The sequence below is a fragment of the Brassica oleracea genome, chromosome C2 (assembly GCF_000695525.1).
Source record: "Brassica oleracea var. oleracea cultivar TO1000 chromosome C2, BOL, whole genome shotgun sequence".
Classification (NCBI taxonomy): domain Eukaryota; kingdom Viridiplantae; phylum Streptophyta; class Magnoliopsida; order Brassicales; family Brassicaceae; genus Brassica; species Brassica oleracea.
This window is the reverse complement of record NC_027749.1, coordinates 46,729,301-46,745,267: the sequence shown is the minus strand read 5'-3', so window position 1 is coordinate 46,745,267 and position 15,967 is coordinate 46,729,301. Positions and strand designations below refer to the sequence as shown.

Here is a 15,967-nt window from a genome sequence, read left to right as displayed (position 1 = left end):
CAGTCACTGTTATAGGTAAACCAAAGTTGGGAATTAATGAAAGACAATACTATTGCAACTTTTTTTACAATGACAAGGTTAGAATTTGTTTTAGTCAAAGTCTGTGGTTAAGATTTTTGGTATTTCTTAAAAGAATAATCACTAGAAAAATTATTTTGTCAAAAAAAAATAATCACTAGAAAAATTATCTCATACAGTTTATCATAAAAAGTAGAATTGTGGAGACATATGTTCCGAACCATTTTATTAGCCTCGCTACTCCGATCTATAATTTTCTATTAACCGTACGAAGACACAGCTTTCTTAATATCTCCGTCAGTGCATACTAGTTAAAAAATATAACCTCCCGTGTAAAATCCATTATAATTATACTCCCCTGATCCACACGGCGGAGCCTCAATTCTGTCACCATTAAACTTCTCAGAAATATCAGCAGCTGTTCTCTGTTCCCAGCCACCACCAAATCGGTGTGGACGATCTTCATCGTTTAGACTCCACAAGCTGCCCCACAAGTTACCTTCATCGATCATGGAGTGATCGCTTGAGGTTGCTGTAACACTTTGAGGCATATGAAATTGGTCGTGAATGACACTAGTCGGGTAAGAGAAAGAGGAAGCTATGTTTTGCTCGTTGTCGTGATTCATGTGGTTTTGAGATACCATCTGAGATCGTTGATTCTGTGGTTGCGGTTGCATACCTAGTTGTTTCCGGGATCTTTTATATTTGTCTTGTTTCGAAAAAGATTTATCTTTCTTCTTGTAATGGGTTCTCCAATAGTTCTTGATTTCATTATCTGTTCGTCCTGGTAAATATCTTGCAATTGTAGACCACCTATATATATTGTGAAAGTTATATGTAAATGCATGCCCATGAAGTGTATGACTCCGTAAATAAAGTTAACATATGTATACAACTACAAATGAAAGATAATAAAGAGGATCGAATCAAGCAGTTGTGAGCCATGCATATTATTATGAGAAAATAAAAGCAAACTATTATTGTACATCAAACATGTTGTCAGATTTTACTAGTAGTATGCAGCGTTTAGCGTCTGGCTTTTAATTAGCGTCTTCAAAAATAAAATACAAAAATAAGGAGCTTACTTGTTACCCCAAAGGGAGTGAAGTTCAAGGATGATTCCTTCTTCTTGAGGAGTGATTTGTCCTCTCTTTAGCCCTGGCCTCAAATAGTTCACCCACCTTAGTCTACAGCTTTTGCCACTTCTATTCAACCCTAATTTTCAATTCCATGACAAACACAAAATATTGAAAAGAGCACTGGGAATGGTTTGACAAAACATGAATATGTAAAGTTTAATGCAACTTGATGATCTTTATCCTTTTTAATAAGATATAGTATATGAACTTTCGCAGCAAAATCTTCGAACAAAAAAAATTGTATAAGTAGAAATTGTTCTGAACTGATCTAAGTCAACTCCACAAAATAAGGAATCATAAGATCATCTTTTGATTTTAAACAAAAACAAACCCTTAAAAGCTTATTCTACCATGTCATTTTCCTAATTCTGACTATAAAAAGTGTGAAACTGCTTATCTTATTATTTTTTCAAAGTTGTTAATTAACATGATCGCAACACATAGCAATTATATATTTAATATTGTGATATGTGTTAATCTATCTTATAATTAAAAATATATATACTATGATATTAAAAAAATGAATTTTATTAAAAATCATATTATATATATTACATAGAAGTAATTTTCCTTTTTAAAATCATAATCAAAAGATGATTGCAAAATATTATTTAATAATAATTTTTTTTCTAATATTGTGACAGTTGTTTAAATATATAATGATTAAAAATATATATAATATCTTATTATATAAAGTTTGGTCCTTCAAAGTTGCTAATTAACATGATCGCGACACATAGCAATTATATATTTAAAATTGTGACATGTGTTAATCTATCTCATAATTAAAAATATGTATACTAAAATATTAACAAAAATAAATTTTATTAAAAATCTTATTATATATATTATTTAATAGTAATTTTCCTTTTTTTAAATCCTAATCAAAAGATTATTGCAAAAGATTAATTTTTTAATAGATAGTTGTATGTTAAACAATTATGACAAAAAATTTCTACAAATATTTCACATCTATATTTAGGTTTAAGCTTCCACATATTATTTTTACAAAACACAATAGTATTTACATGAAAAGTATTACCAGAGTATTTTCTTTTAATTTCTTGATATAACTCAACTTTTTATTATCTTTATTACATTTTATGATGCTAGCATAACTTCTAATTTTGATGTTATTGTCGTACATGAGTATGTGTGAATATGATAAATATGTGTTTGTATGTATAAGACAAAATATATAAATAATTGAACATAATTTTTCTATTAAAAATAAAATAGTTGTATATAAATCTGAAAGAAATAAAATAATTAATTTCCTTTTTAAAAGTCTAAATAAAATAAAAACGTAAATGTAATCTAATTTTTCTTATAATTAACTAACTTTAATTTTTAATAATTTTGTGTTAAAAAATGTAAACCAAAATTAACTTCAAATATTTCACCTGATATGATTGTGATATGTGTCAATTAAAAAAATTAGATTGTGAATGTGTCAATAAAACTTCCATTATGTGAAAATAACTTCTTCTTTTCCTAAAAAGCGATATCTTAGAGAGAGAGAAAAACCGCCGTGAATAGTTGATCCGGCCGATGGAGTGGGTTTCCACAACCACCGTCGGTCCGGTTTCTTGGGTCTTTCTTTAATCCTCTTCTGTGCATGTCTTTTGGAAAGGAAAAGGATCGAGCTTTCCTTTTGGTTCATCAGATTGAAACTCCGATTCCGGGATGTGGAAGCTTCTACAGCTCCGTCGTCGCCGGCTAGTGACTCCGGGGGGTGGAGGCTTTCAAGCTCTGCGTCGCCGGCTTTCCGATAAAAGCCCGTCGTGTGATTGGGTTTGGCTCTGTTTGTTGAATTGTGGGGTGATTGGTATTATCTCTTGTCTCCGGTTTGATGGTTCGGTCCATTTGGATGAGATCTCGACATACGATGAAGCTCTCTGATGGTCGTGCTAAGGCGATGAAGGCGGACACGGGTGGTGGTTTTAAATTCGTCTGTGGTGGTTGAAGGCTCGGGATGAGATCTTGGAATAGTTTCGATGAAGACTCTCCGTAAAAATGAGCTCGGGTGAGGATGGTGTGTGTGTTCTAGATTCCGGCATGCTCCGACGAAACGGTGGTTACGGTCGTGTTTGCCGGCGCTGACCTGTAGCGGTGACGGTCAAGATGAAGCGGCTGTGATGCGTGACTCCTCGTTGGTGAGGATTTCAACACGTGTACGTCTCTTCTCGACGTGTGGCACTGCATGAAACCGATTGGGTTTCGGTGGTATGGATAAAGCCCACTTTCGTTTTGTTAGTACAGCCCATATGTTTTGTGGGCTTTATGTTATATGTAATATAGACTTAGGTTATGTATTTTTTTGTGCTTCGGGCCTATAATAAAAAAAATAGCAAAAAAAAAAAAAAAAATTTCCTAAAATATTAAATAAAACAGATTTCTAAAACAAAATTCTTAAAATTATCTCTAGGGCGAACGAAGGAGACTCTCAACAAAAGACAACGCCGCCGTCATCCTCATCTCTCGACGCCGGTAGGGCCTCAGGCTGCCGGCGTCAGGTTCTCTGTACCGCCGTCTACTCGTTACCAACACCTCTGCAGTTCATCGTCGTCTTCATCTCTCGTGCTCTCGTCCCATTCGCCTCCCACGTCGCAGTCTCTTCAGATCCAGTCACCGCCGTCACCTCATCTAATCTTCTCCTAGTCGCCGCTCCCTCCCCTGTTCCTCTCCTCGTCACCGCTCACCCTATCACGGCGAGCAGGAGCGCCGGATCTACTCTGCTCGAACTCACCGGATCTGCACACTTCCTCGCACCACCTGGGTCCCCGTTTGGAGCACAGCCTGAGCATTCTTTGTTTTGCTTCTCTCTCTCACCAGAGCTAGCCATTAGATGTCATGTCTCCTTACCGTTTCGAACTTTGGTCAAGAACCCTCAACGATGGGTTCAATCCCACAGATCTATTGGAGTGGATATTCAAATTGTAATGGGCTTGTGGCTCTGCTTAGGTTCTGTTGAGAGCAAAAGGTCTCGATACAGTAATATCGGAATCCTAGTTCTCACCCTCACCTCAGCTTCCATCCCCCCGTTGAGTACCGCCAAGAGCATCACGGCCCTGACCCTAAGGTTATACTGGTTCTTTATTTCCAAATACAGGCACTTCAGGCCTCTTTTGCTTTCCGACTTATTCGAGATTCACATAGTCTCTTCGGAAAGCTTCCTTGGTGGTTCAAATTGCAGGCATCTAAGACTTAGATACCAAGGCTCCGTCCGACAACTCCCTCCGACCTTGTCAACTATTCTGTTCGATTCAAAGCCAAATCTACTAATGGAATCGGAGATGAAAAAAGTTTCAGCCGCCTCACCATCTCGCTTACTGATCTTTTTGCTACCCGGATATCGTGAGATTCACCTAGTCTCCCGGAGCAACACAGACGGTTGTAGAGCTGTTCTCTTTCGTTTGACTGGTTCTGTAACCTCAATCGGTTTTCCACCCCTCTTCCAACCCTTTTCACTAGGGTATTTCAACGTCTGTTCAGACTATTCGAAGCTATTTCGAGCTGTTGTTTCAAGGATTCAAGTGAAGGTTATCCGCAGATTTCTCTACTTCGAGCTAGTCTCTCCTTTTAACACTTCTATCCCATGTTGTATTGTTTTCCTGTTATTGTTGTTCATTTTACCGTTGAGCATACCCCTGGTTGTAGTCGTTGAAACGCTTTAGATTTGAATTAATGAAATTTTAGTTACAAAAAAAAAAAAAAAATTCTTTTCTAATCTTAACCAACTAAGAATTTTTCCATTTTTTTAAATCGTGACTAGAGAGAATTGTAAAATTTTATTTAATAGTAATTTTTACTTCAAAAATTTAATGATAAACATGATAGTAACAATTATTCAATTTACAAGAAAAATTGTAAAAATATTAATGATATTGAAAAAACGAATTTTGAAAATTGCAACATTTAAAAATAGTTAATTAACCGGAAATACTTATTTGATAAAAAAATTTTAAAATCCTAGACAAAATATAATAGTAAAAGATTATGTAATATTAATTTCCTTTTCTAAAATCCTACAAAAATGTAAATGAATATTTGATAGTTGTTTTCCTTTTTTATAAAAAAAAAATCCTAAACAAAAGAAATTTGTATAATATTTTTAAGTCCTAACCAAAAAAGGAATTGTAAAACTTTATTTCATATTATTTTTAATAGAGTGTTTGATGAGGAACATGATACTAAAAATTATTTAATTAACAAAAGAAGTGTAAAATTAGTATTGATATGAATTGTAAAAATAGCAATTTAAAAAATAAATTATTAATAACTAAAAATAATTATTTGATAGCAATATTTTCTTTTTATGAAATTCTAAAGAGATGATAATTGTAATAGGTTATATGACAGTAATTTACCTTTCTAAAATCTTAAACAAAATTGTAAAAAAATATTTAATATTTTTATTAATTGTAAATAAAAAGGAGATTATAAAATAGAATGTTTTCCTTGTTTAAAAAATCGTAGCAAAATAAAATTTTAAAGACTTATTTAATAAAACATTAAATTAGTACATAAGAACATGTATAATGTTGTCATTGATTCGATTGGTGTATTTAACTTTCACTTCGTTTTTACTTTTCATTTCTTATTTCGGATTGTGTTCAGTTTAAATGTTTATGTATAGTATTTTCTCTAATCCTTAGTATAAAGTTTATAACAACTCATCTATGCACCATTATTATAAAATACAAATATTAAATTGAACTTATGTGTGAAAATATTTTAATTATAAAATAAATCTCAAACAACATATGCAAAAAACAATTATAATACTATAATAAAATGATTTATTATTTTATGATTTTTATTAAATTAAAACATCAAACAAAAACTCGTTGCAACGCAATGAGCTCATATCTTGTACATAAAAAAGAAAGAAACATAAATGAAATCTATTATTGGGAGCTCATTAAGTCAACTATATATACCCCATATATATAAGGTAATTGGTTTAGCTGTAACAATTTAACTTTAAATTTTATCTATGACCTTTTCAATTACAAATCATACTTTAACTAGATTTTAAAAGTAAAGCCAAAAAATGACCGCAGGAGCTTAAGCAAAATAATTTAATTTATTTATTCATTTAATTTCTACAACTACATTGCATCAGATACATCAAAAAAAAATCTACAGACTAAATTATACAGTAAAATTTCTACAGCTACTTAATCGATCATCCCCACGATCTCCCAACTTGTCTTTATTAATCGTCCCTAAAGCAAGTATACTAACTAATTGTATTAATTCTGTATAAATTGTTAATCAAATCTATTCTGAAATGGCTTTCATTAAAGAAAATATTCAATAAGAAAGATATCAGTGGAATAATACGATATAGATTCGCTTACTAATATGTCTGTACGAGCTTATGATAAAGCAACGATGAAGATTATAGAGTAATTCAGCAAAAAAAAAAAAAAATTTAGATGTGTAACACGTACATATATGTATATATAGAAGCAAATATATATGTATCCATGATCAAATAAAAAAGCTTACCTGCACACTTAGCAACAGAGCTCCATTTTCCTTCCCCCTTGGAAGTAACATACTCGGTAAGAAGCTTGTCTTCTTCAGGTGTCCATGGACCCTTTCTACATCCTTGTAATTGTTTCTGTTGTTTTTGATAAGGATCATGATCATGGTTTGGCTGATGGACTTGATCAACTCCCCAATCAAGCATACCTCTTCAATTGTCAGAAACTCTTTCAGTCACAAACAAATACTACCGCTTATGTGTCTATATGTGATCGTAAGAGTATGTGCTTGATTTGCTCTATACTATGTTCATGTTTGTGGTTGAACATGTGCGTGTATATATGTATTATCGGTATCTATGTTGCTAATTAAGAACATATTCTTTCTTTTTACGGACGTTATATTTCATTTACTTTACTTAAAGGCCTTATAATCAGGTAGCATATGTGAATTTATGGTCTATCATTAGCCTACTTAATTAGTTAATTATATAATCTTGGTAAGCCACTATTCTTCAAACAAGTGTTTGATACATAATGATAACCAGAGCATTTTATTTCTTACCCAATTAAGATTTTACAAGTACCCTATTACCAAATCCGTACAAATAATTTTATTCGTCATCACTCAAAAAATATTCTTGAACAACAATGTTTTTTCTTTAGACACTTAAATTTTTTTTTAACATCATCATAGAACATATATAACTTTGTTCTGGATTCAGTTCTAGGGGAATTTATATATTATTAAAAAAAACTAGTGGGTTGTCTTTATTTTCTGGAAAGAACTTTGAGCCAGTAAAACCTCAACACATGTCTAATAAAATAATGAAAAGATGACATGCTTTAAGAGTAATTATGCTCGAAATAATGGGACTAATGAAGTGTATACTATTTCGGGAATAAGAAAACTGAAAATTCCTTCCATACAATAAAGTTTCGATGACTCACCATTTATGGCAATGTTAGGGTTTTCTTGAATTGGTTAAACTGATTCAACCTTATTTTATAAGATTTGAACCTATTTTTTTCTTTTGAAAAACATTAGTTTACGAAAATAATAATCGATTTATCTGGGAGATTGCAACTTCCCCTTGCTCAAGAAATTTAAAGATGATGTTTCATTACTGGTTAAGTTATCAGAATCATGATTTTTTTAGTCATTACTTTGTAATCTTAACTGCGATTTTGGATTCCTTTAATAAATTATAAGTAGAAAGCTTTTCATGGAGCATTCACTTTAGATTTCGAAGTAAAATGTGGGCGGATGGTATTAGATAAGCATCAAAAACAAAATCTCTAATGACGTAAGAAACTTGATATAAAACAATATTTATAAAGCTGCTATGACAAAGATTGTACACGACATTTTTTTTTGTAACCCTTGCAACAATTTTTCAACTAGTATTTATACATAACAATAATTCAAGTAAATTAAGCGCTTTGATTTTTTTTCGTGCATATTCGCACACATATATATGTAAGTTAAGGCTTAAAAAAAAAATATATATATATAAGTTAAGGCTGGCAAACCGAAATTCGCACTGTGGATTTCCGTTTAAATTAGGAAACTAGTAAAACCCTAATTTCCCAGAGGTCCCGGATATCTGCTAATACCACACGCCAAGCAATCAGAACACGAGATAACAACGATAAAGTATAAGGAATCGTAAAAAGAGAGCAAAGAGAAGTCTTATTCCGAATTTGCGTATGAGCGTTTACAACAAGGTATTAGCCTGGGCTCGAGAGCTGTCGGCGAGATTCCTAGTTCTAAAAACCCTAAGGCGGCTAAACCTAATTGAGTCGCAGCTCGAAATAACAAAAACGGAAAGTTGCCTAATTGTTCTAAGTGCTAAGTTTCTTCTCCAAAAAGTTCTCTCTTGTACCTCTCGCCTAGGACTCCTTATATACTCACTCCTAGGTCGGTTTACGCTTTTCCTCTTCAGCCCTTAAGCCGTCATATCTTAAAAATGGAGATACTCTATTTTCCCGATCTTCGTAATTATCTTCGAAAACTTCGTATTTATCCGCGGAAACTTGACATTTAACTTTCCTTGCGAACCAAGCATAAACCGTCCCACGGTTTATGGGTTTTGGTTAAGAAATCGTAAGTGGGTTTCGAGTCACGTCTCAGGTCTCTTTGGGCCGTCTTTTGACTCGAAACGTTTATTACGGCTTCTTTTGATAAAAATAAACTTTCCGCGGTTTTTATCGTAAATTTCGATTGATGACTTCAAATGACGAGAAACATGAAATGAGTTTGCTACGGTCTTCGGGAGATATCATTAAAGAGTATACGAGAATGCATGGATTCGTGTCGTATCGACGTTTTAAGAAAGCTCGATTGCTTCGTAACGATCGAAACGTGCACGTGCTCGGTCACTACGTAGCGACCAATCTTGGCTTGAGCTCGGTCGCTACGTAGCGACCGAGCTTGGCTCGAGCTTGGTCGCTACGTATGCGCGTGCTCAGTCGCTACGTAGCGACCGAGCAGTGTACATGCTTGGTCGCTGCGTAGCGATCGTGATTGGCTTGTCTGTGGTCCGATTGCCATACTCGAGCTTGTCCGTGGCTGGTTTGGATACGTGTATGTTGCCTTGGGACAGCTGGTATTTGATTCAATTGAGAGTTGAACAAGATTTTACCGCAAGATTCCTTGTAGAGATTATTTTTACGATGAGTATCTTCGGTAAAAATATTCACGCCGATACTTTGCGGAGATTTGGACATTAACTTTGTCATAACCGTTTTCGACCCCAACAGTTAGCCCCCCAGCTCGGTAGAATCGTGGATTTCCGACGAGATTCTAGCGTCTGGTATGGTGAGTTAGACGGGATAGGTGTATTTGGGCGAAGTTCATGTTCAAAAGGCCGCGAGCAAATAGTAACTTCTTATGCTTATAAGAAGGGAGGTAACTTCTTCATAATTTTTCACTTGCTTATTTTCAAAAAAAAATTTCCCCCTCCTCTCCATCTTCTTATTCTTGTTTTCCTTTGAAATCTACAAAATGTCAAGTAAGAAGAAGACTTCGAAAAAATGTACCTCTCGTGGTTCCTCGTCCGCAGATGTCCACGAAGAGCTTCTTGTGCCGAAGATTGAGTTTGTGCCTCACTCGGTAGACCCGGCCGAGAACGAGGCGTGGTGGACTGCGAGGTATGGTTCGATCACGCCTCCTAACGAGAAATCGTTCCCCGTCATGAACCATCGTTCGATCGAAGATGGTGCGCCGAGCTGGAGCACTAGCGACTTCCTTCGGACCGTGTGGTCGTTTTACCGAATTCCGGATACGGTGGAATTTTGGATTCCTCGTCGCGGAGAGCATGCTGACAGTCCCCCGGAGGGTTACTTTACTTGTTACGAAGTATTCATAGTGCGCTGCCGCTTGTGGTTTCCGATTCCCGAAGTCATCGTCCACGTGCTGGATCGCTTTCAGGTATCGATAAGTCAAACGAACCCCAACAGTAACCAGCACCTCATTGGCGTCGTGATCTTGAGCTACGAGCACGGTCTCTCCCTCACCGTCGACCACTTCGAAGCGCTCTTCAGGTTGCAGATCATCTCGAAGACGGAAAAGTACCGATTGGTCCCTCGGAATTTTATGTCGGTGGTCAAGGGGTTTCTCTCCAACTTCAACTCGTGGAAGAAGTTTTTCTTCTTTGTCCGTATAAGCGCTGCATCCGTCGAAGAGAGCTTGGCTCGAGCTCGGTCGCTACGTAGCGACCGAGCAGTGCCCGTGTTCGGTCGCTGCGTAGCGACCGAGCTTGGCTCGAGCTTGGTCGCTACGTAGCGACCGAGCTTGGCTCGAGTTTGGTCGCTACGTAGCGACCGAGCAGTGTACATGTTTGGTCGCTGCGTAACGATCGTGATTGGCTTGTCTGTGGTCTGATTGCCATACTCGAGCTTGTCCGTGGCTAGTTTGGATATGTGTCCGTTGCCTTGGGACAGCCGGTATTTGATTCAATCGAGATTTGAACTAGATTTTACCGCGATATTTCTTGTAGAAATTCTTTTTACGATGAGTATCTTCGGTAAAAATGTTCACGCCGATTCTTTGCGGAGATTTAGACATTAACTTTGTCATAACCGTTTTCGACCCCAACACAAACCAATGCAAAATCATATTTATACGACAAGATCCACAACTAAAGAAAAAGTTATTGAACCACATCTCTTGAAAACAAATACCTACTATATATACTTAAAATAATACTAATAACTAAATCAAAATTTTATTTTAAGATTTAAAAAGCTGCTAGAAAGATTACCATGGTACATAGTGATGGACCTATCATGTACCACTTTAGATCTGTATAATAAATTTATTTATTTACATTTATGGGTCTAAATAATTATAAATTTATTTATTTACCTAATCTCCTAAACAGATAAATTATTTATCTTTATGACATTATGTAAATAAATACGAATCTAAAAAATTATAATTTTTGTTTACTTACATGATTTCCTTAACGGATATTTGTCTCAATACCGTTTATTCTCAACTTCTTTGCTTTCTTTAAGGTTAATTTGCGTTTTGTTTACAAGACCCTTAACTACTGTAAGCAGTTGCAAGATCATGCTTCTATATTCTAGCTTGGCACACCGTTATCTATGAGTTTTTAATTAGGTATGTGTTAGGATGAGTTATGTAATTATAAAAATGATTAGATTTATGTATGAATAACAATATTTTGAAAAAACGGACCGAGACTCGTTTTTGTAACCGATCCGGATTGTATTAAAAACCAAATTTGAGTTAAACCGGCAAAACCGCTCAAGAACCGATCAAATCCGCTAAAATCGGTGACCTGGTTCGATATTATAACTCAATTTTCTCAAATTTAAGTTAGAAATTAAAAAAAATTGCAAAATTTAAATAGATTTCATAAGAAATCATATTATTTTTAATATATATATGTAAATAAATCAGTTTTCATCATGTTTTTTTATATTAGTTTGAAATTTTTTATTTTATTTTCATATCATTATTAGATTCAAACAACTATATAGATTTTTATCAAATTTTTGATAGTTATACATATATATATATATATAGTTACTGAATTTAAAATTAGATGAAAATTAAAAACTCGGTTGAACCGGTTGGACCGGCTCGACCATTGATCCAACTTCAATGCTGAGTCAATGTTCGGTTCGGTTTTATAAACTTTGATAAATATATTATGGTGGGTTAAACTTTTATTAAAAGAGTTTCCTTGTATGATTTAAATATATTAGTAATATAATATTATTTATATTCTATGCTGTTTTAAGACATATTTTAAATCATTTAAATACGCGATCAGCTTAAAATTTTAATATGGTATTCAATAGATAGATATGGGGAGATTGTAACCTTAAAATATTGAATATGTTGTGAATCAAGAGAAAGGGAGAAACGGTTGTTCTTATTATTAGTCTGTAGACAACGATAACTATATATAGGAATACAAAGTTAGAGTTTAGAACCTTCTAAAACATGAGCTTATGGGCCTATGATGAACATCCACATTAATATCTATAACACTCCCCCTTGGATGTCTATTATACAAAATAAGTCCTAAAGCGCGTATGATACTGCCTCGTTAAAAACCTTACCAGGAAAACCCAGTGGGAAAAACCGTGTTGAAGGGAAAAAAAGTGCAGCGCGCATCTACTCCCCCTGATGAGAACATAACTTGAGATATCTGACAGGACACAATCTAATGTGATGAATTAACTCCTTCTTCTTGGGGTTGGACCGGTTCACTTCTCTTGGCAGATTTGACACTCCTCACTAAAACTTGAATATCTTGGTGACCGTAAGACAAAATGACTTCAAAACACTTGGAAATCGAAGCTAACATCCATTTCTAACTTTAGGCACCGATCTGTCTATGGTAAGATGAAAATACCGAGCGATATTTTGAATATCATACGATATTAGGTATTCTGAAACAGCTTGTACATGTCCCACGAAAACATCCATATCTAGAGTTCTATCATGGAGAATGACTTGATTCAAATTGAAGATGAAAATAGACTCAAAGATCCTTCTCTGAATACTAATTTCATATTTTAATTCCATCTAGAAGGTCTCTTTTGATTGGTACACTTTCAACCTTCGATTCTCTCTCGCGAATGGAATGTGTTCATGCCTTGATTCTCCTTCAAGTATGATTGATTTATCTCATTGTCTCCTGCTTCTCTAAATCTCGAAAAATACTTTGGAAGATTGATAAAATTCCTCTTTAGGTGTATCATTTGTATGTTCTTTGTTGCCTCGTTAAAACCTTGACATGGAAAACGCAATGGGACAAAACAAATGATAAGGAAAAAGAGTACAACCAGGCGCATCATCATATTCTCCCCTTGGAAATATCATATTTTGGAGATGTATTCTCATCATATATATTACTTTTTTTAGGAATTGCTATAAGTATATCCTTAGTGAATAAACTCGTTTAATTGTCAGATAATCTTTTAGACCATTGGACTTATGGTTGATAGTATTTCTTTCACACAAAATATCATATTTTGATCTATTAAGACTCTGTATCCAAATTTTATTTTATAGACAATCTTCTGAACCTTCACATTAGGGCTGAGACTTTTAACCGGAACCGTTTACCCGAACCGGAACATCCCGATCGGTTCGGTTCGGTTTCGGATATGACCATATTACCCGATGGGTCATAGCTTCAAATACCTGTGGGTATCGGGTCGGTTCCAGTTATTACCCGAAACCCGATCGGGTACCCATTTAAACCAAAATGGAAAGCCTAAAACCCAAAATATTAGAAAAAAATGCTATCACCACAACTCGTACCCGAGTTGGATAGGTTGAAAAGTGGCTATGTTACCACCAGACCACTTCAACTTATATGTATTCTTCTATATTGTCAATATATATAGTATTTCAATATTATTTTTTTATAAAATTGATATTTTTGGGACTCGAACCCGGTTTGGCCACACTAAAAGTAGAGTATGTAACCACTGAACCACTTCAATTTACACGTAAATTATTTTATTTAGTAAATATGTATATGATTTACATAATAAATGGGTATCCAGAACCGACCCGAAACCGGTGGTATCCGCCCCGAAACCCGAACCGAAATTTACCAAGTACCTATTGGATAGAGAATTCATTTATCCGAAAGACCCGGACCCGAATGGATCGTACTCGAACCGATCCGAATATCCAAAGTCCCAGGCCTACTTCACATTATGCATACTTATACATATGAGTTATTTTTTTTTCTTCTTGCAAAAGTTACAAGTATGACTATCATTCTTGTCATACGAAATCACATATTTCAATCATGAAAGAGATCAGTAAATTTCCAATATTATGGTACTTCATAACCAAAAATTATTTACCTTATATGCTCAATATACTCGCGCGGTAATTTTCTCGAGAACTAGCATTTACTGATTTTAGTAGTCCCAATCTTTATGGGGTTTACTGCTTCTTGCAGTTTATATTCTTTTGGAACTTTCACATAAATATCATTTTCAGTGGCTTCCAATTCATTTTCTTTGTTGCCAGACTAAAGAAACTTGAAAATTGTTGCTTCCACCACATGATGATGTGTTTATTTAAAATCAATTATAGGTCTTTGTGATAATCTTTGTGCAACTACAACATCATATCTCATGATTTCATTATGGCATCTATTCTTTCACATAAAGATCTATTTATGAGCCACTGGTTTTACACCTTCAGGTGTATAGACTACTTGTCCAAATACTCTTCTCTTTCGAAGAGATTATAACTCTACATCTATTGTTTCTTTCCCCTTTTGGTCATTTATCATATTGTGTACACATTTCAATAGATAGTTCATGATCCTCATTCTCATCAACTGCTACATTGCATGCATAAATATTCACGACGTCGATTTGATATCAGTTCCATATTGTTCCAGACATTACATATCTATTTGAGATTTCTTTATTCTCAGGTACCCGAATTTCTTTCTTGTCATGTTTTCTATCCCTTCTCGAGATCCTTAATATTTCATTCCTCGATTCGATCATTCTCATTCATGCTCCTTTTCTCTTCTGAGGATTATTATATTTGGAACCGATAGGTCTTTCACGCTTCAGACGCTCTTTAGACACATTAGCAGTTTGATATTATTGTCGTTCTGGGACATCCATTTTAACTAGGAGCATCTACAGCTGGTACTTGGGCATTAATCACTTTCTTATGGTTAGTAAATGAGTCTGGCAACTCATAAGCTAATCTTTGTAATATAATTATCTCCATACATTCTTTTTGGACTTCTATTTACGCTCTTTAGTCTGAGGATCAATGATAATTCATTCAACTCATTCATTCTCCAGCTGTTTATTTTCTCCCCTTAATGTTGGATAGACTAACTTTCGAGTCTTTAAATAAATTTTATAAAATAGTTTAGTTTATAATCAATGGAGATCATATCAAACATATTTATAACCTCCTTTGAGGTCCCATCTTTTAGCGGTGTGGTGGAACAAGTACAACTTATCCAAATTTCCAAGATGGGATCTTTGGTTCCTGACCCAAAACCATTTTAATGGGAGAGTTCTTAATTACTCTTTGGAATTATGTGAATCAATGCTGCTGCATCTTAAATATGAACATTAGCTACAAGTTGTTCATCATGTATCCCCACACATGCATAAAATAATCGTCAATTGCTTGTGATTTCACCAATATTACCAATTAGTCTCGCCAACATCAGGTTGCGGATCTATGACAAGGATACATCAGACCTTCTTGTCGATGCATATGGTGGATGATCAGTCCACCAGTGGGTGATCAAGCCCACAAACAGCTCCATGTATAAATAGAATCCAAATCTATTTGACTGGTGAAAGTCGTATTCTTACATTGTCTTGTAAGCAAGCAACATATAACATATCATTCGTAAGAATCTTCTGGTTTTTCAACGAATGTTTATATGATTATCTTTCGCATCATTACTAAACCGGGATGGCATAAGTGTTGGGGTCAAACTCGGTCACGGCGGAATCAGTGTCTGAAAGTCCGTAAAAATCGGCATGAACGTTTTTACGAAAAATAAATCTTCGGAAAAGATTTATTCTTACGAAGAGCCCTGCGGAAGAAACACGAGACATCGGAGAAAAGCCCGAAAAAGGTCGCACGGTCGCTACGTAGCGACCGAGCTCGAGCCAAGCACGGTCACCACGTAGCGACCGAGCACCCGTCCCGCTCGGTCGCTACGTAGCGACCGAGCGACCGTCCCGCACGGTCGCTACGTAGCGACCAAGCGTCCGTCCCGCTCGGTCGCTACGTAGCGACCGAGCTCTTTCGAAACGTCG

At 35.1% G+C, this 15,967-nt stretch overlaps 1 protein-coding gene across 1 annotated transcript; it reads right to left on the bottom strand.

The window, feature by feature from the left end:
* Positions 1-290: 290 nt before the first annotated feature.
* On the bottom strand, positions 291-6,858 carry LOC106326536 (myb-related protein 340-like). The gene is made up of 3 exons (XM_013764494.1): positions 6,675-6,858; positions 1,104-1,233; positions 291-831 (listed from the first exon to the last, which is right to left on the bottom strand). Exons 1-3 carry the CDS (start codon positions 6,856-6,858, stop codon positions 330-332), a joined length of 816 nt encoding a protein of 271 aa, XP_013619948.1. The 3' UTR covers positions 291-329.
* Between the last annotated feature and the right edge of the window lie 9,109 nt (positions 6,859-15,967).

Bases quoted from the DNA above. Each gene is read 5' to 3' on its own strand.
- LOC106326536 (XM_013764494.1), bottom strand. From the start codon at position 6,858: ATGCTTGATTGGGGAGTTGATCAAGTCCATCAGCCAAACCATGATCAT. The intron at 1,234-6,674 runs GTAAGCTTTTTT...ATTGAAAATTAG, and splicing joins CTCTGTTGCTAAGTGTGCAG to GGTTGAATAGAAGTGGCAAA. The intron at 832-1,103 runs GTAAGCTCCTTA...CAATATATATAG, and splicing joins CACTCCCTTTGGGGTAACAA to GTGGTCTACAATTGCAAGAT.